We start from the raw sequence: 21,170 nt of genomic DNA on the forward strand, positions 1-21,170 counted from the left end.
AGGAGCAGGGATACTGCAAAAAATGCTTGTACCCCCTTCGAAATTATTGACCTCATAACTTTAATAATATTAATTGTGTGAAGCATGTAAACTACTCAACAAATGCACTTTTATGGTTAGACACTACACATGGGAAACTAACTGCTATTTGCGAAAATCTAATTTATTAATGAAATGTGAGTCAAACTAATATAGGTTTGTGATTACGTAGAAATAAAGAGTAATTGCATGTATTTGTATATGTGGTAGAATTATATTGTGGCATAGAATGCAGATGGTAAGTAAAATAGCTTTAAATGTCACTTTTGCTAGGTAATACCTAACAAGGGTAATTAGAATGGTGGGCGTTAAACAGAAGGGCTCATTTTCTACATCTAATTTCTGTTATGTTTACTTTCGTATTAGTTCCCATTTGGGCCTGATCTGAAAAGTGGCTGATGTTAAACACAATGGTGCACAGAAATTAAAGATGGGCCCCGCACATGAACAGAAATGGATGTTCAGTCACAAGTGTATGGCCTATGCCCGGAGTGAGAGATGTCAAGGCCAGTCTAGCCTGCAACGGGAGTTGTGTCAAAGAGACTATTCTAAAAGCATGAGAACGGATGAAGGAACTGAGTTCCAGAAGGATGAACATTTCATGATTGCAAGAGAATTATACAAATTGTATAAAAAGTATAAACATGAACACTTGATGAAGTCATGTGAACCCCTTGTATGAGTAAGGACTCTAGCAAACTGGTTCAAGCCAGGAGGACATGAGGTCATCATCACCACCCCTCTAATGGACCATTCAGAAATGGATGTAGCCCCTAAATATTTCAATTTTGGGTATAGAAAGTTAGTGAAAGGTTATAAAGAGTGCTTGTGCTTATGATGAGTATCGCGCTTCTTTTCACACCTTTGCTCAGCACGACATGCTGTCAGTTGAGATGATTTTTCTTCTTTATGGTGCAAGAGACTTTGAAAGATTTTGGACTTTGAACTCTGACGGGGAAAACAAACAAGATTGTCGCTGAAATTCTATCTCGGGAGGGATACAACCAAGTAGGTTAGAGGGACAGACAGTCAGCTTGGGAACCTATTCTGTGTCCTGCAGTTCATGTTCTGGTGAACTATTTTCCTCATCGCCATATGGCCAATGGGTAATGAGTATTTTCTGTTTCATAATTTCCTATGCTTAAACGTATTGAAAAAATGCTTACAATGTATTTGTTTAATAAAATGTATGCAATTTAAAATTCTCTTTAAATGAATCTAGATAAAATCTTATGAAATATAAACTCGAGTCTGTGGTTATGAGAATAAAGGTCATGACAAATAATTGTTAAAAGTTATAAACTGAACGGGACTTAATCGCCATCAACTGATTCCTACTAGTTGGTCCATTGACCAAATAGCGAAGTACCTTCATGTTTTTAGAACTGCCAGACATTGAAGTTTAATGTAGATAATGTATATAGTTATTGTATAGGTTAATAAGGTACCCCGCATGTCTTGCAGCTTGTCTACTTATCACTAATTCAGGAGCAAAGTGAGTGTGTTTGTGTCTCTCGGTGTTATGGGCCCCACCACTGAGTAAAGAAAAGAAGGTATTCCTGGATTGGTGATATAAAGGAAGGGTTTTATGTTAGTCGTGCAGCATCACCTCTCACAGCGAGAGGCAACGGTGCTAGCTCCAAGCTGGAGTATCCAAAACAAAGACACAATGAAGTGTGAGATTTGTACACCTGGTTGTCATCAACCTTCCTTAAGCAGTAAATCAGAGACAGACAGAGGCATACCTTCCCTAAACACTTCATTGCCTTGAACAACAGAAGCGACAGTCCCATCCCTCTCCCCTACCATCTACCAAATGGCACAGCTCAGGAATAAAAAATCAGCAACTCTTTGTGAACAGTCTTCATTGAATTTCTAAGGGGAGTTCTGTCTCCATCTTATCTCACCTCAGTGTCTGGTTTCCCACTCTCTCAGCCACAGGAATGAAAACACTTCCACTGTTTTTCATAGCCATCCTCATTCGCCATCTTCAGCCATGCTAACCCAGGGGCAGCAAAAATAGATCCCACTGGTTTCAGTATTTGGACTCATACTAGTCCTACTACCATATATGTGCTAAACACATACTACACAATATATACTCGACATGCACACAGAATGTCAGTGTATGGTTCTAGGCTCATAACAGAGCTGAGTTTTCCACGAAAGGGGTCAGTAGACCCCTCTCTTTCTCACACAGAGAAAAATATATGGTGACGCTAAACAGTAACAAAACATGGAATGCTCCCACCACCTCTTTATGTGGATGCTCCAGGAAAGGGACTTTAGTCCAATACCCGCTGTGAGGAAACGCATTGCGCTCTCCTCCGGGTCACAGAACAGGTTTAAAACCTCAAATTTCCAGGGAAAGGCTAAGGCCACTATGCACATACTAGATTAGTGTGGCGCCAGAGCAAAAACAAAACAAAGGCTGGATACTAGTTTCACAAGCAACTGGTACTCAGGGTAGGTATATATACGTATTTACCATGTAGAAGTAATTCTCGTCCCAACAGGCAGCGTGTTATCATGAATGGTTCCCCATCTCTCACGCTGGAAGCTCGTTACATCGATTTCTCAACCTTTCTTTCAAGAATTCAAGAAGACCACTCTTAATTAATCCTGGGCGTATTTCGCGAAGTATCGCTACGCGTAGCAACGCGAAGTGCACTTCTCGAGCTACGCGTAGCACTACGCGAACTGTGTAGTACCCTGTTCGCACTGTGCAAGATGCAGTTTTCAATGATTGCACAGTGTGGACAAGCATCCGGCACTGTGCAATCATTGAAAACGGCATACTGCACAGTGCGAGCTGTAGTTTCTGCTGCTCGAGTAGATTTTTACTCGAGCTGCAGCCTTCTCAACATGGACTGGTAGTTTCTCATCGCGAGCCGTCGTGAGTATACGTGACCACTCGCAATGAGAAACCTGGACTCCCCGCGTTGAGAATCTCGTCGGGAGGTTTCTTTTCCACGCTCGCGATTGGCAACTTGATGTTGCTGATCGCGAACGAGGAAAAAGTCTCGCCGGGATGTCATTTTGCTTGCTTGCGGTTGCCAACTTGACGTTGAGGACTGCAAGCAAGCAAAAAACGACTGCTGCGCTACGCTACGCGTGTTTGCACTGTGCTACGTGCAATTCGTGTAGTGCAAAGTAGTGGAAACTACGCGAGTGTAGCGTAGTGCTTTGCCCAGAGTTACTCTTAATCCCCTACCTCCTTTCTTGTATTCATACCCCACAATCTGTGATGCAAGATGTTTGTCTTGGCATTGCTTTGATTAAAGACCCATATCAAAACACTGCCCCAATAAAGTCTAAACTGCAGACAAAATATGAACATGCAGTGAAGGCAGTTGGAACATTTGGTGAAGGATGCTAAATGCGGAAACAAATACCTGGTTGAGGCGGCGGAGGCAAAACTGCTGATTGGTGGAGTAGATGAGCACAGTTGGCATCACACGGTGGGACAAGGTAGATGGAGACAGTGGACGGGTGGGTAGACAGACGGCACGAAGCAGGACAGCATGGGAAGGAAAATGAAACATGGTGATCATATGAACATGGATATAAAAGCAAAGGCACTGTTGCCAGTAGGGAATGTTCAAGGCATTTGCTCTCTACTGAAAGGTGCACACAGCTCGCCTGTGGAGTTTCGGGGGCAGGGTAGAGATATTTCCATCTACAGGTTACGCGGAAGAAGGATAGCCACACTTCACCATCCATAGGGGACAGTTGAGGGCACTGCTCAAGCCTTTCCCTGGACTCTCCTTCACATGTAGGTCTGACTGTTTCTGAAAATATTTGATTATTACAAATGTCTTGTGAGCAAGCATCAGTCATGATCTCAATTTTTGATAGCCAGGGTTGATGCGACAGCTAAAGCAAATTCAAGCTTGTACTTCATGTTGAAAAGTGAGAAGAGGGAGGCCAATAGAAGTACTGATATCTTCTTAAAAACCTTAGCTGAGGTCAGGTGCAGAGTGGTGAAGAAAAATATAAAAAATACAAAGTACATATAGAGTGAAAAATTAGAAAGCACAAGGAACAGATTCGTAATAATACAGGAGGAGAACTGCATTTAATGGGGGGGGGATATAGCGATAGAAACAGAGCCAGAATACAGTGCAGTAAGAGAAGCAACATAAGTGGGCAGTGAGATAAGAGAAAGGCAATTAGACATTATGGTAAGGTGAGCGTAAAGATAAACACAAGAAACTGAAGAGAAACAGCAAGTGAGCAATAGGAGAGTAACAGAAAACAAGTGGTTACAAAAAGAAACAGACAAAGAAGCATGGGAAATGGAAGAAATGGGAAGAGACACAAGAGAAAGGAAATAATGTCGAGCTTAATAGATGATAATTGGGAAGGGTGAAAGAAGCTAGAGGAAAGGAACAGTATAAGAAACATAGCTAGAAGGCACACTGATACGGCGAGAACCAGGACAGAGAGGAAAAAAACATGAAGAAAACAGGCATTGGTAAAGCCAATAGGTCTGGCTTTAACGTGATAACGCAAGCGAAAATAGGCCCGCACAAACTGCATCCCCATTCATAAAAACGAAATAGAAACATTTATTTTCCAAAAAAGCATAATGTTAAAGTTATCTGAATGAACTAGGTGTGGGCACATGGTAGGTTTTGGACATTTCCGAAACAGAGTAAAACTTTTCAGAGCGGTACTTTTAATGAAACAAATGTCATAGAATATCAATATTTAATGGATGCATCATATTTGGATCTAAGTTTCAGAAAAGGTAGTCTACTCAATAGTTGACTGCTCAGAGCTGAAAAAAACGCCATGCTTAGAATGTTAGAATGCTGCCCTTACCAAATTGTCTTTTCATTTTGTTTCACATTCTTGCAACCCTCTTGATTCATAAGTGCTTTTGAGGTGCTAACACCCATTAATGCTCAATTTATTTCTTAATTTAAGACGATATCATGGGTCTGTAGTCTTCGGTGAAACAAATACAAATACATATTATGATGCATGTCTGCACAAATTTTACTGCCATGCTTTTTCTCTTTCCCTTTAATTAGTTTGGAATTACTGATTCTGTTTAGTTAGGTACAAAATAATACCTCACACATTTGTTTCATTTTTAAATTCAAACTCAATGCACAGTGAAGTATCCAGTACATGTTTTGCACCTCTGCACTGAAATAAAGCACTGTCGTATACAACATAAACGGTATGTTCAGGGGGTGAGTATAGCTTACAATTAGTCGGATGCCCAGTCCACCATGATCGACGCTCATTGTGTCTTCAGACTTCTTCGGCTGCCATTCCCATTTTGTAAAGGCCAGAGCTCCACTCGGTGCCTGTCGGTGGGAGGGCCGATTTGCCATCTATGGATACTCGCCTCTTGGCCAGCATCATTGCTCACTGATCCTTCCCCACACCTTAGGGTCAAATGAACACTGTGCTGGATGATACCTGTTCGTCTCAAGATTACTCTTAAGGTTGTTTAATGTTGTTGAGGGAGATGCCATGGAAAACCTCCCACATCAGTAGTTTCTGACACCTGGCCTGATGCATCACCATATGACAAATTCGTTGTAAAACTGGTCGAAAATTACACACAGTGGTTTCTGTACCTCCCTCTCCAGCTATCACAACCAAAACAACTACATAAAAACATGATTATCCCTGCATTCAGGACCAAATTTACAAGGACCTTGAGTACTAATAGCTAACCCTGACCTCATGTAACCAATTTAATAACGCCACGATCTGCTTTTGTCTTGCTTTACAATCCCTGTACTTTCACGTCAACAGCACCTTACCCTCAGCCAGTGATTAATGCCACTACCTACCAAATGAAAAGCTATAAGAGGACACTACTTTGGATGTAGTCTAAAAATGTGCCTCGAGCACATTGAAGGACATCATGCTGTTTGAACAGCCAAATCCTCCTACTTCCAAGACCAGATCTCTTTCACACTCAATCCTCAATGACTTTCAATCCTCCATTACCACCAACTTCTATGTGAATCTCACATTCTTCCCTCTTGCAATGGATGTTGCCTCCTAACTTTAATTTAATATTTCTGTTATAAGCACCACTGCAGCCTCACATACCACCTGTAATCCCAACGCATTATGCTCACCTCTATGCCTCCCTTCATTTCTTTATTAAAGATGCAATCCATCGTGTGCATGTTTGACTCCCTCAGCTTTGTTGTAGTGTAAGAAAGAAAATTGTGGTTGTCAACAATGCTTTGTATTTAGTAATGGCGGCTCCTCCGTTAAGGCGGTGGAGCATCACCCAACTGCCTTTAGCAGTGGAAAAAAAGGAAAAATATAAAATGTTTTCCGTTCCTGCTGAGGCATCTTGGTGGGGCAGGGCATATCTGCTCTGCTCTCAGAGCAGGGGGAGAAGTGGTGGGCACTATGTAAGTGCGCATGAATGTTTCCCCGGCCCTCTCCGGTCATGCGCACATTACAGCCTGCGTAGAGAACATGCCTCGGCTCCTATTCCCTGGCATAGGCCGGACCACGGTGCTTGGACCAATCACAATGCTGCATTGTTGTGATCGGTTATGGGGTGCCTGGGACCCGGGGTGCTTCTTCTTTCCACAGAAGAAGCCAGGAAGAGGATGGAGGAGATGCCTGGCCGGTAGGTAAGTGATTTTTTATTTTCATTTTTTAACCCTCCCCCCTCTCTTCCCCCTCCCCACCCTACTGCTGATTCCCGGGAGCAGCTGCCACTGGTATTGCGTTCTACTTTACTTCTTTGTCTATTTTTATGCTTCAAAATGTGTCGTGTTTCTCTGTTATCTGTAGCACAAATGCCAATCAATAACTGTTGCCCAAAAGAGATGCAGGCAGCAGGTAATTGGATTCAATACTTCCCTCTTGTGCATGTACAAGATGGATGAACATAGATTTCAATGGATAACTATCTTAACGCCAGTGGTGTCCATGTGGTGGTCAGGAACCTTCGGACGAATGTATGACGTTACAACGAATTCCGTTGCAACGCATGCCTTTACCACGCATGCGTTACAACGGAATTTGTTTACCACGCATAACCTTTACCTCGACTACTTGCGTGGTGACGTCATACGTCGTTAAGAGAAAACAGATTTTTTTTTCCGATTTCTCTTAAACGACGCTGATTATGTGCAGATCCCGACGTGACTTCTGGTGAGTTTTTTTATTTGGGGGTGAGACCCCCCCAAGCCCCCCTTTTTTTTACTTTTTACCTTTACCACATATACCTTTACTACAAAACTCGTAGTAAAGGTATGCGTGGTAAAGGCTTTAGTGGTAACCACGCATGCGTTGTACTGCATGCGTGGTTAAAGATTTCGTGGAAACGGCTTCGTTGTAAAGGCCGATTCCCCCTTCGGACCTTGTGTCCCCGATAACCTTTATGTTTGTAATCAGATTAGAGTTCATTGGTCGCTGGAGGCTCCGTGCTATGGCTTTTCACTTAACTCTTTGGTTAGTCAGTATACCGCCTATCCTCTCACCTTAATGTCTTCCTGATGTGCAGTCTCATTTCACCTCATGATCTGTGACTCTGCACCCCTCCAGTGCCCCTGTTTAGAAATATTTAGTGCCCCTTGCACTTGTGACCCTCATTACTTTAGTGCCCTAAACTCTGGGTCAATGCAAGCCCCTCTGGGCCTTCGACACAGGCATCAACCCTTCCCTCGGGCCTTAGAGTCAAGACGACTTTGTGATGCTGATTAGATCAGGCTGGTGTCTGAGTCTAATCGCCATTTGGTCTACCCAAGGATTGTGTGGTGTTTCTGCTTTACTACTTTCGCCTCTTTCAGTAAGCTGTTCACCTCACTTTCCAGGTGGCCTTCTTCTGGCATCCCCATCCAGCCAGCAGTTGGTGTGTACCCTTGGTCAGCAGTTGGCATCATCCTCCAGTCGGCAGCTGGCTTCCTCCTATGCCTGCATCTCTCCCTGGTTCAGCTTGTTCTGCCCCTCCGTCCTGGAATGGTGCCTGGCACTCGTTCCATAAACTGGACAAACTTTGGAGTGTAGTCCTTCTCACATAAGCTGAATTAGGGCCTGATTTATATTTTGAAGGTTGGAGCTGTCATCCGCCAAGACAACAAAGTAAATTGCTCCGTCACCCTGGCAGAGGTCCCAGCGACCAAATGTATACATTTCAGTTAGACTGGTGGATAGTTACTACATTGATAGGAATCGCCGCAAGCAGTTCCTATCAATACATTGTAACTTTTTTTTTTTAGTTTTCAAAAACCTTTATCGAGGAAAATAATCATGGCAGTCACAATACACCAAGCAATTCCGCAGCTTACATCAGCAAAATACAATTCAAGTCAGTCATTTAGTAACAGGCAGATTACATTGACAGCACTTAGTAGGCCAGGAATGTTGAGATCACAGCTCCACTGTATCAAGGACACATCCCCCCAAGGAGAGCACACATGAGTAAGCAACATCCGTGAGGATTCTAAAAGAAAGAAAAAAACAAAAAAGCGGGGGTGCTAATGGAAGGGGAGAGGGCAGTCACTGACCAGCGCCGGTGGCCGCCGTGGACCCAGGGCCGGTGGGGAGCGCGGGAGAGGCAGCGCCGCCGGGGCAGAATCGGGAGAGGAGATAGGGGACCAGGGGGCCCCAAATGTCAACAGGTCTAGATCTGGCAGGCATTAAGTCCCAACACTCTGATAGGAGAGTCTGGCACCGAGAGGCATCCTCCAACCAACTCTCGACTATAGGAGCAGGCCGCTGACCCAAACACATGGCCACCCAGCGTCTAGCAAGGACCAGCAGCATCGAGATCAGACGTCGAGAAGCATCAGACCAAAATTTAACAAAAAAAACAAGAAGGCACAGGGGTGAGTCGGGGCGCACTGCAGCGCCGATGATGTCAGAAATGGTGGAACACACCGCCCACACTTCACAAGGAGCACAGGGGGGAAAAAACAGGAGGAGACTGCCCCCCACTCAAAGCCTATCTATACCACAAAAGTATCCTCCCGCTGGACATCACAACTCTGGCAATGACTAGCTGGGAACATCAACTTTTCATGTTTCCCATTTCTAAACCATTATATTAGTTCAGAAATGTCACTATGTCCAATTTCTATAAAACATATACTGTCACCAAGTTACCACCATCAGACCCCACATTCCATACACATAAGAAAATGTGAGGAACGAGAGAGAGTGCCTCACGGAAGAACCGCCACAAGGGGTTGCTGGCTGATGATTTACCAGCTTACCCACTTATCATGGGTAACTCTCTCTCGCTCAGGAAATGAAGAAGAAAGGAAAGAAACAGAGCGTGTGGTAAACACATCAATTCACTCCACAGGAACAAAAATCATAATTCCCATTTGTGCACAAATCTACAGCCACACCCCTCGTGAGAAAACAAAAACGTGATTCTCAACAATAAAATTGAGAAGCTCACTGTGCCACTCTGACCTTTATTCTGGGCTGTGAGCCTGTCAAACTAAAATTGGTTTATGATGTAATCAACCTCCTTTTCAATTGCCAACATGTTTCGTTGCTATTAAATGGCGCAACTTCATCAGGGCTTGTAGGGGTGTATCCTTTCGTTCATTTCCTGGTGTCATTCAGTACGACACCTGTAGTGGTAAAAAATGGTGAACAGACAAACTGTAAAAACAAACAAAGCGGCAGATGCTGTGCAGGACAGCCACGATCATGATGTGTTGCATATATTTACACATTCGTCACTAGAAAGACAATTACCTCGAGGTGGCCTTGTGCCAACATACCAGCACACCTCGAATCCGGGTCACCGTGTCACTCGATCACGTTGCCCTGCGAACACCCACTGCACTGTCGGGGTTCTACACATGTATGTAAGGGAACAAAAACAGACAAGATTTCACATGTCAATGCGTTAAAATCCAATTACACATTCACTGGTATTCGCTTTGTAAGAAAGCAGGTGAATACAGTGGTCTTATCATAACAACGTAGACTCACTCCGCAATTCTTTTTCAAGTTAAGGGTCCCTTTCTTATGGTGTCCAAGTGTAAAGTTAAACGAGGTGTGCGTAACACGCCACCCTCAAAACTCTCACATCATCAGATTCTCTGTCATATGATCTATGCGTGTGATACACATAACAACCACGCGATGTGCCAGACAACCGGGGGCAGCCCACGCAAACCATCCCTCGCGTCAGTAAATTAAGTACGCCGCCCACCGAGGTGCAAGACGTGAGTTACAGGAAGCTACCCTTCGAGATGCTGCATCACCTTACCGTAGCCGCGTCCCTCCGGCGTTAGAGGAGCTCCGACTACCGAGGTGACATGTTCCCGATCATTTAAACAGACAAGAACAAGAAGGCACAGGGGTGGGTCGGGGCGCACTGCAGCGCCGATGATGTCAGAAATGGTGGAACACACCGCCCGCCAAAACTCAGAGACCTTAGGGCAAAGCCACGCAAAATGGGCAAAGTCCGCGGCAGGAGCAGCACAATGCACACAATTATCCCCAGGGATTAGCCCGAGCAGGTGGAGTTGCACTGGGGTGCGGTACAACCTGTGCAAGTGGATTAGGCGGAGCCGGTAATTCGGTGATAGCTTTTTCGTTTGATTGCAGCAATAAAGCCAGTCAGCCTCCGAAATATCAATACCGAAGTCCACACTCCATGCCTCCCGCGCACGAGCCAAGGAAATGGGGGCAGACACCAGAGAAAGAGCATACAGTTTGGTGATTAACTTGTGCAGCGATGGGGAAGTATATATGAAGTCCAGAGCCGGAATGGTGGGCGGGGTCTGAGGGAATGTGGGGTGCAGCTTCCGGCAAGTGGCACGCAGCTGATAGAATAAAATCGTGTCCTGCAACGCCGAGGAGTCTGGGAGAGAGTAAAAGGAGTTCTCTGGGTATAGATTCGCCACCGTCCTCAAACCCAGTCGCGTTGCGTGTCGGGACATGCTGGAAAACTGAAGTGAGGGGAAATCTGGGTGATTTACAATTGGCATGGAGTTGGCAGAAAGCAGAGGAAAGCCAGAAAGCTGATGCAGGCCAGACCAGGCCCCTTGTAGCACCTCAACCGTGTCAACCTCCGCCCGAGGGTGCACCGCGGGTGCGAACAGAGCAGTGGACAGGGGCCAAGGAGAAGCCACATCGGTCTCAACTGCGACGTGGGGCTGATAGGGGGTAGGGTGAATCCAAAAGTGCAGGAAACTCGCCTGGGCACACAGGGCACAGATCCTGAAGTCAGGCGCGCCCATCCCAGCTGCAGACATGTTCGTAAGCCACTCTAGGTCGTTTACCCACCCAAACGAGCGAGATGACTAGAGAGCGCTTTTTGCGAAAAAAATGAGAAGTGATGGGGATGTTTAAGAAGAGATAAAGGAATTTAGGAAGGACCACCATTTTGGATCAATACATTGTAACTTTGCTGTATGACTTTGTCAAACATGACAGAGCCTGATGACAAAGTTAATTTTTATTATTCTCAAAAACCACAAAGCAGAATGTTGTTTTTGAAAGAAATAAACACAGCCTCCCTTGCCATGGGAGATATCTCCCATGGTAAGTGGGGGGCATTTTTCAGTTTTCACTGCCCCTCACCGCCAAGGTTTTCCTGGCAGTCACGGGTATTGAAAACTGACATGCATTTCCGACATCATTTAGGTGGGCGGACATTACAGGTAAACCAGTGACGGCCCTTATTCCGTAGTGCTGTCGGAATGTTACCATTGTGGAGACAGAGTAGTCTCCTCCGTTGTTACACTGAAGGTCCGTCAATTTAAAAAAAATCAGGAGGGAATTCCAATATGCCAGCAGAAAATGTACTCTGTCTTATGTCCTACTCTTCAGAGTACCATTTACTTACCTCAAGACCTGAACATGCTCAACCTGCTGGCTTACTCCAGAGGGCAGACACTAACCATTCCTCTTGGAGTTTGCAGAATGGGTTAAAAACCATTTGGAAAAAAACTTGGCATTTGTCTGCAAATGTTCAGCTCTATGCACTGTATGAAACCAAAACATTTGTACTACCATAAACCATTGCAGGATGTGTTGCTTTGCATTGCTGTTATAGGGCATGCACGGTCTGCCACAAAAAAGTAGGACAACCAGAAACAATAGTAAAATGTATTACTGGTTTTTATGGCACAGCTATATGAATGGGGCATGGACTAAACAATAATAATTGGCATTCAAAAAGGTAAATAAAGGGCCTTCACAGCCCATGTATGGCCAGCCATTCTCATCCATTTACAGGATTAAGGTGTTACAGAGAATTTAAACATCATTTTATTTAAACCATGCTCATCATACAGTACTTACAATCAAGACATAACATACATGACAGATTAAGAACAAGCAACATTCAAAAGCATGACTGGTTGTAATTCAAAAAGGCGCTTTTACGGCCCATTACTCTAATGGCAGTTGTTAATCTCCCTTCAAGCACAAGTAATCATCAAACCCTTAAAGCAAGTTTCCCACCCATCAGTACCCTCTATATCGCAGCCAAGCTCCCCATACCTTTTCCCACTTCTTAGGGCATCCCCTAATCAGATGGAATACCTTTTCCGCTTTCTGGCACCAATTTAGGTCAGACTTCCATTCCGTGAGCCCTGACGGATTATCACTTTCCCACTCCATCGCAATAGTTCGACTGGCCACCAGTGTAGTCAGATTTTCTGGTATTTGGGATAAGACTCATGCCTCAACAGCGCCAATTGGAGGCCCTTTGTATCTAAGGGGCTCTCGAGCGACGTCACATGGGGCATGACTCCAGCAACCCCTCTCCAGAATTTCTGTATTACCGGGCAGCTCCACAGCGTATTAAAGAACGTACCCTCCCGTCCACATCCCTTAAGACATGTCGATGAGGGTGTCCTCCCTATTTTGGCAAATCGTGTTCTTGAGGAGTAGGATCTATCTAGAATTCTAAGTTGGGCCAAATAAATCTTAACTCAAATTGCTATCTCATGTGGTCTCTGGATCCCTTTCATCCAATCATCATCCTCTAAGTCACCAAGGTCCCCCTGCCAAGTTTCCCTTAGTGCCACCAGCAGGTCAAGGGAGTTGTTAACCAATTTCTGGTAAATGATGGAGAGGCGTTGTCAGGAATGGGTTCTGTAAGAAGACGATGCCTCTGGCAGCTGTTCCCGTTCTAGTAAGTTTCGCCGTAGGGCATGTCTCAACCATAGATACTTATATCTTTCTACTTTCTGTTATGAGCCCCAATGTACCCCAATATAGGCATAGGTAGCTGCCGGACCTTTTACCTACATTTGTCCTACCTTGCTCTACATAACGGCTCTGGTGCTGACCTTTTACCTAGTTATGTGCCTAATAAATGTGATGTGGTTTTCTTTGAAAACTAGCCTCATTTATTATGCAGGAGGATTTCTGCTAGAACACAGCAGGATTACCATCTTCTGCATAATAAGTCACTGCTGTCGTCATCCTTGAACAACAGGCCCACAGTACCCTTACACATCTAGGTAGACCCCCTGAGGGTACCTTTTGGGTATATAAGCACCACATCTTTGCTAGGAAAACCAGAGGAGAAGCATCCATGCTGACACGAGACACTGGAGTCCCTTCACGCAGAACCTCCAGCACACAGTGGTCTGACATCCCTTGAGGGGAGACCAAACCGGGGTCCTTCGTTCTTTCCCATCAGGTAATGGGGTTGACCCTTTTGTAGGGGGAGTTCTTCGCTTCACAGCTACATACATGTTAGGTCCACTTAGCTAGGGTTCACATCTTAGGAGTATGCTTGATTATTACTGTGTATCTATGTGCCTGCTTATATTCACTGTTTTAGCACCATGGTAGAATTCTACCTTTTATTTACTCTGTCAGTGCTTGCAATAGTATTTATCTGTTTCTGTCTAATGGTTGTCACAGCACACATTTTATAATAGAATGACGCTGGTTCAATAAGCCCCTTTGTTTATTCTGTACATCTCTCTGAGAAGTGAGCACGAGTGACTGAACGAAAAGTACTGTACTGCTTTCACGATCCTTTGAGGATCAAGGGTTGTCATGTTCGATAGTTGCCAGAAACTATTCGCTCCTTGGTAAGGTTAGGAGGAGTATAGTGGCACTGTGAGCTCGCTGGTCTAATGGCTAACATATCATTTGTGGGTGTCTGGAATCAGTCTGGACACCAATACCTTCGTTTATGTTGCCTAAACGCGCTGATGCTATGTATTATTAGGAACTACACAACATTCCCTCACCTCAAATTCTTGGCTCAGGGTTTCAAATGATAAGTAATCGTGTGTTATAATCAAAGTCTGGTAGCCGAGGTGTAGTTTATAGATGATTTATTCATCTTAGTTGCAGATTAGAATATTCATAGTAGGCTCTTGGTTTAGTCCATCGTACAGTCCCTCCAGGAGCAGCTTCCCTGCTGCTCAGCCCACATTCCAACTGACACACCTAACCTCACAGGCACCCAAATATTCCATTGTATCACCACCACACCAACATTCTGCACAACACATTCACATTGGCTGAACAGCAAGGGCCAAAGCAATAAGAAAGATACATAGATAAATACACAAGATATAACAGCCTTGTCCCGCCAGACATTTTCTAGATGTTGTATTCCTATAAGCTTCCACCCCAAAAAGCCTTTCAGGTCTCCCACTTCCTTAAGTAGTTCACTGTCCCAGAGTGGCGTCCTGTTGGTGAGGTTACCACTCTAGCCCAAGTACCTTGTTGCCTTCCTCCAGGCTCTAACTACTGTCTGGGTGTGTGGTGGTAGCCTTCGCTCTTTGTTCCTCTGATAAAGGATTGTCTAAGGTGCTCTGCGATCCATTAATGCTCTGCCAATTCTATATGCGGGTTCTCCTCGGTCCGCAAAAATGCAGTCATTGACCTTTGAAATTTACACAGCGCAATGCCAAAGCAGGGAACATATTTCATTCTCCATGTTACAGAAGAATTCATGTGGGAACTTTTAGGGAGTGTTTTGAAGGACTTATATCAGGCGTGAGAGTGGCATCATTTTGTATAATGTAACCCTACCCATTAGGGATAATGGAAAAATTCTCCAATGTACAGTAGCCCCTCTCAATATTTCCAGCTGTGGGAGGAGATTTTTGCCCCTAAATTCCTGAGGGTCTCGGGTTATGTGTATCCCCAGATATAGGAAACTCCTTTTAACCAGAGGAGACACGCAAGACTGAGGAAGCAGAATGTCCTCACCCTCTAGGTGGAAAACAAGTGACTTTGCCCAGTTGATGCAATCTCCTGAGTAGCTGCCAAAATGATCGAATATATGTAAAATCCTGCCGATGGAGAGGGTCGGACTGGACAAGTAAAGAAGGATATCATCAGCGTAAAAGAAGATACGTTCTTCCCACTTCCTGCAACACTTCATACCCCCTTATCAACAGATCTTGGGGTACACATACCATAAGCGGTTCAAGGGCCAAAGCAAATATCATGGGGGCAAGAGGGCAACCCTGCCTCGTGCCTTTAGCAGGGCATTAACTCTGGAGACCACTCCATTAACCCGTACCCTGGCTAGCAGTGCCTGGTAAAGGAGTCCAACCCAACCACGGAATCTTGGGCCAAAGTCCAGCTGTGACAAAACGGCAAACATATATGCGATCTTGAGGGACACGAATAGGTGAATTCGCCTGAGAGGAGTTTCTCACCACGTTCGAGAATGAACCCTCAGCCCCTCAAAGACCATGAAGCACAGTGTTGCTTTTTAACTAAGACTACGTGATTATTATTAAATTGTATGTATTAACAACGCATGCTTATTAGTTGAAGCGCAATTGAATGAACTCTACCTCACTTTAGGAGTGGTACACACAGGGCTGGACCCTGTGTTTATCCTGAAGAAGAGCATTGGGGAAGCTCGAAACATGTGGACGTCCACTAGGGATCCCTGACTCATTAAAGCTAGGCACCCTAGAGACCCACCCCGTTTTTTAGGTCTCGCTAGGGAACGCAGCGCATGCGCTGCTTCGCTAGCAAGACTCTATTCTTGCCGCTTTGGTGCTGGAAGGGAGACAGGAGATGGCACGAGGGGACAGGAGATGTGCACTCCGTTCGCGTGCACATCTCCTGTCCCTGGAGGCTGGAGTTACACAGCTCGCACTGTCCTCCTCCCCCCCGTCGGCTCCACGGAGACCGCTTGTTTGTACTGTGCCTAGTCTGCTTGTGTTTATAGCTCTGCGTGTCTGAGAGCAGTGTTCACGCAGATGCTGCCTGCTCCTCCTTTGAAGATGGCGGCGCGCTCAGGTGGCAGTGGGTGCACTGCTGTCCAAGGCTCCTGTATCATTGTTATTATTATTGCATTTTGATTGTCCCCAACATACTCGACTCATTACGTTCTATCCAGCCATTACTTGTTGAGCCTGCGCCTTTATACTCTCAGAATGTGCTGTTCTCCAGAAATCGTCTATGGAAGGCAATCCTGAGATTTTTGAACGGGCCATTACCTCACCCTGACATTTGACTGACTGTCCCAAACATATCACCTGTGGAATGAAATCGCTAGTCACATAATTTCAGATGTACCCCGTAGCCCATTCTAGAAAATTGAAGCGCACTTTCTAAAATGTCCAAGTCTGGGGCGCTATATTCAGGGTCAAAGGAATTATGCAATTGTGTAGCCACGGCTACACATATCTAGGAATTTGTCGCATTTGCCATATAATTCACCATCTTCTGCATAATTTGCAGCTTTTAACAGAAAATAAGTTTGCATCTCAAATAGTTTAGACGTTAATAACAAAAGTGTCACGCAATGGCCAGCCCCTTGTCGTGTTGGGGCAGGTCAACTTGCAGTTGCTAATGGCGGGTTAAAGTGTCAAAAAAAATAGTGACATAATAGTGCCACAAAAAAATTGGCACACTATGCTGCATAATGTTCTTTTGTGACACATAATTTAGTCCTCCCCTACCTCATAATTCTAGTGACCCAGGTTATTTTCGAGTCATTTATAAAACTGGACTGGTGCAGGGCCTCGTCAGCATTACTTTCGACACTATAAGGAATGTACTGCCCCAGACACCGTCATCTTGACGTTAAATCCAAAAAGGTTTGAATAGGAATGTGTACCTCTCTGCAAGTAATCGTAAATTGACTTTCAATCCTATGCCGCTTAAATACTGCAGCAACAGCTCGAAACGACATTAAATGTGCCGAACCTCCCAGTACACACGCTGCAAAATACACAACGAGATCCCTTTAAATAATTCTGTGATGAGCAGGCGAACTGAGAGAAGGAAAAAGCTGGAGACCCCGCAGGAAGTTAAATGTGGTTGGACTTTCTGCCCTCAAAGTCTTTATTTCTGTTCCATTTACGTAAGGAGAATATTCTTGTGTGGTTCCTGTGTATATCCTGGGTAAATTTGTGTATGCGTTCAACAGTGTATCCCTGGTGGGCAACATACCCAGCAGTATCAGATTCCCAAAGTCATTAAGAGACATCAAACTGCATTTCAGCGCCCCAGGCCTTTTACCCCTGAAGACACTGTATAATTGGACCTCACAAAATCTTTAAAGTGATGGGCCAGCGTATTTCTTAAACAGTCTGTCTTGCAGCATTTTACCCTTCAGTTTTATTGGTTCGCTTGGCAGAGGTCAGATCTGCATGTATGATACCGGATTTTGTTGAATCCTTCAATTCCTTGTCTTTGAGGTCTTTCATCTGATGACCCCACCCCTTTATCTGTGGGGTTTCCCAGGGCTTCTCACTGGCACGATGCCCTTTAATCTCTCTGCCCACTGCGCAGCTATACTGATCCTGTTGTCTGCCTGCAGTGCTTCACCCATGCAAATGACACCCATCCGTAGGCGCCATTGGACGAGGCTTGTTTGTATGCAGTCCTGTGTGTTTGTCTGTTTCTTGGAAAAAGCATGAGGATTAAAGGCTGCTGTGGCGATAGTGAGGTGCTCCTGCGATTTGCTTTTTAGATCCGGCCTAGGCAGCGCATGCGCTGCAGCATGCTGTATCTGAGTATGGACTAGAAGCCCCGTCCACTCTCCGCCCATATTGTCATTGGCTTGTGTCATTGTCCTTCGTAAATGCAGTCTTCTGATTCATTAATAGGCTTGTTAGTCCCTCCTTAGTACCGCCTTGTCTTCATTTGTAACGTCCCATGAGGACTGGCCCTTTTACTTCGGTTGTTGCACAATATATCTTTTACAGACTTGTAAGCACTATTTTCTTTAATGAGTTTCTCCTACTGCAGGCACGACATGCTTTCCTGCAACATACAGCGCGCCATGCATGCTTTCACTTTCAGAGCAGCCCGGGACTGTGGCAACTGCTTCTTTGAATATGTCTGGCATTTAATTAGCAAAAGAGATAAATAAAAGGCATTGTCATTTACACTGCCAATAGCTTAATCTCACAAATGCGAGACCTATTGCATTGCAAATGCTTGTAATATATCTACTAGGAGCCAGAATAAATTTATTTCGCCCACTAGTTAGATATTTTTAACTCACTCCACTCCATAAACACCACTGCACTACACATAGTTCCTCACTATACAGTGCTCCTACATAACTTCGTAAGTCGTAGCACGCCTCAACCCGCAGTGGGTTGAGATGGCCCCTATGATGAAGCATGTCACTGTGGGGAAACTCTGGTGAGTGAGGGGACTCAAGAAAGGACATTTTTCCTTTCGTATCCGATTTTCCAACTCTGACTGAGCGAAAACCATTTTCTGCTAGGTTCCTTATCCGAGATTTCGGATTTTGTAGGTCTAGCATTCTAAAGAGACATCATATATTAAGGTGTGTGCTTCAATGTGGCATGGAACCAGAATGCTCAGGATGTGTAATTGATGCAATGAATGAGTACAGCCTGATCACCAATATTTTAGCTAATACTTTAGCCTCCACATTGAGCATGGATATTGGCCTATATGAGCCACAGTGTCGCCGGCTTGCCCTTCTTGTGTTATACTACTATGATGGCTGTCTGCTGGTCTGCCGGCAGCCATCCTTCTCGTGCCCCTTGAAACATGGCCAGTATGTGGGAGGTCACCTTGTTCACCATCCCTTATATCGCTCTACAGTCAGACCATTTGGCCCCGCTGCCTTCATCGACTAAAACTCTTGCAACGTCGCAGCAAGTTCCTCCACGGTCAAATCGGCTTCCAATGCCTCCCTCTCATCTGTGAGCGTGTCTAATGTCAAGTCTCTCAGAGTCGGTACAGTCCGCAGCAGTTCTAGACATGTTGGACCAGTAGAGACCCTCACAGTGCATGGCAAATGTAACCGCTATGGATGAGCTGGTTGTTTGGAGCTTGCCCTTCTCATGCATAATTTCTAAGACCCATGACTGGTGTCTGTCCCTTTTTTCAAGCCAGGCGAGTAGTTTGTTTGAATTGTCCCCAATGTCGTACAGTTGACGCTGTGTAGCCAGCACCTGACTCCTAGCCCTATGTTCCGCAAGCTCCCTGAGGTCTAGTTGTTCCCAGAGGCCAGCACTCTAGACTCTAGTGCCACATTATTTCTCTAAATGGTGGAGCAACTAAGTCTGTGTTCTTTCTTGATACCCCAAATTAGTGCCTGTGCCTGGCCTCGCATCACCGTCCTAAATGCTTCTCAAAGAACGCATTTAGAATCCACTGTCCCCACATTTTCAGGAAAGTACGTCTGCTTCCTCCCTAAGCTTATCATTTAAGCCCTTGTTTTTTCAAGTTAAGCAAAATACTCTTTATTTCGGCATTATAATGCTATCCAAGACAATTAAATAAATAATTAAAACACAAAGCAGAAAAAGATCCTAAACAAGAATAAAACAGCTGCCACAGCAAAATAAGATGTAAAGATTTGAATTTGGTAGATCAAATACATCGCTCAACCCTTCTTCCTTATTGCAAACAAAGGGCAAATGACAATCATTCACAGTAATAGAACAGTGACTCGTGGGGGGCATGCTGTGATCGGTTGGAAGGGTTCAGGTGCACTATTTAAGCAATAAATATTTTTTCATTAAAACACAAAATTATTTTTTATTTTGCAACGGTCAGCTGCAATTCTCAGTCCCTCTTCTATCATTGGCCTTGACAAATGAATAACATAACACTGAATTATTATTCAAATGGGATTGGCGTGTATCTAATCAGAGTCTAGCAGCCGCTATTATAACATATACATTTGGACCCCCTCTCCACGAAGTACATAGCACTTGAAAGAATTGCGGTCAGAGATGATCAGACGGGTTTGGGGGGGCAAACAGCTGCGCTTGCAATGGAATGATCTCATCAGGCCGTTTGCATCGGGGGGCTTTGACGTGCCAGACTTCGAATTATACCACACATGCGCACAAGCAAACTATGCCTTTTTTTGGTTCCACCCCCGCATACATGCCACAGGTCGCGGCGGAGCATTGGTTCGCTGGCCCTGTCCCACTAGAAGAAATGATCTATGCTGAGATACAACCCAGAGACCAAACAGCCACAACACTCACGGGTACGATAGCGGCTTGGCACCGCATTCTGGAGTTACACATATGGGCGGTGCTCTATTCACCATTACTCCCCCTGGTGTACCACCCACTCTTACCATTGTTACAGGAGCTGGGATTCCGCAAATTACTCGCACAACTCCATATTACAACATGGGGGGGATCTGTACATTAATGGGACGTCAAAATTGCAGGAGCTGCTGATCCTTGACGCTCAGCCATCTCCTCTGGACATATTTCTTAACTTAAGGCTCAGGCAAGTGGTGAGGCACATTTCCCCAGATTTCCCACGAGAGCCCCACACACTTGCCCCACTGCACATGGTTTTGCAAGCTGCATCACCAGGACATGTGGGCTCCAGACTGTCATACCATCCAGGCTCAGCGTGACACAGCCACTAAACCCTTCCCACCGCCCCCCAAAGAAGTGCCGCGGGACCCAAGGATGAAATTAGGTGCCATATGTGAGTAAAAAAGTCAGTGTCGTCATAGGTTGGGAAAACAGGGAGCCATGCAAAATGACGCTGCGTCCTTCAGGGTCAGTAAGAACATGAGTCGTATTTCATGGGAGCCCTCTCCCTATCAAGATTGACACTCCCCGGGAATAGGAGGAATAAAAAGAGGAGTAACGCGATTGGAGTCTAGTAGAAGTCGCTGGGGGCTGGTGGGTTTCCTGCAATAGGCATATGTCAACTTTGTGCCGGAGTAGGTGAGAGTGAATGAGCCTGGCCTTTCG

The 21,170-nt window shown here is 45.0% G+C and overlaps 1 protein-coding gene across 6 annotated transcripts in view; it reads right to left on the reverse strand.

Annotated features, from left to right (window-relative positions):
• CADM3 (cell adhesion molecule 3) overlaps positions 1 to 21,170 on the reverse strand; it is an 811,765-nt gene that overhangs the window by 124,393 nt on the left and 666,202 nt on the right. For 2 of the 6 annotated variants that reach the window (XM_078670695.1, XM_078670699.1), the window contains exon 8: positions 3,435 to 3,458. The exons of 2 other annotated variants lie outside the window; for them this stretch is intronic. In XM_078670695.1, the coding sequence (XP_078526821.1) occupies positions 3,435 to 3,458 (24 nt within the window). Of the gene's footprint in view, positions 1 to 3,434; positions 3,462 to 21,170 lie in introns of all 6 variants that reach the window. 2 more of the 6 variants (XM_078670694.1, XM_078670698.1) reach the window with 1 other exon arrangement.

The sequence above is a fragment of the Lissotriton helveticus genome, chromosome 12 (assembly GCF_964261635.1).
Source record: "Lissotriton helveticus chromosome 12, aLisHel1.1, whole genome shotgun sequence".
NCBI classification, from domain to species: domain Eukaryota; kingdom Metazoa; phylum Chordata; class Amphibia; order Caudata; family Salamandridae; genus Lissotriton; species Lissotriton helveticus.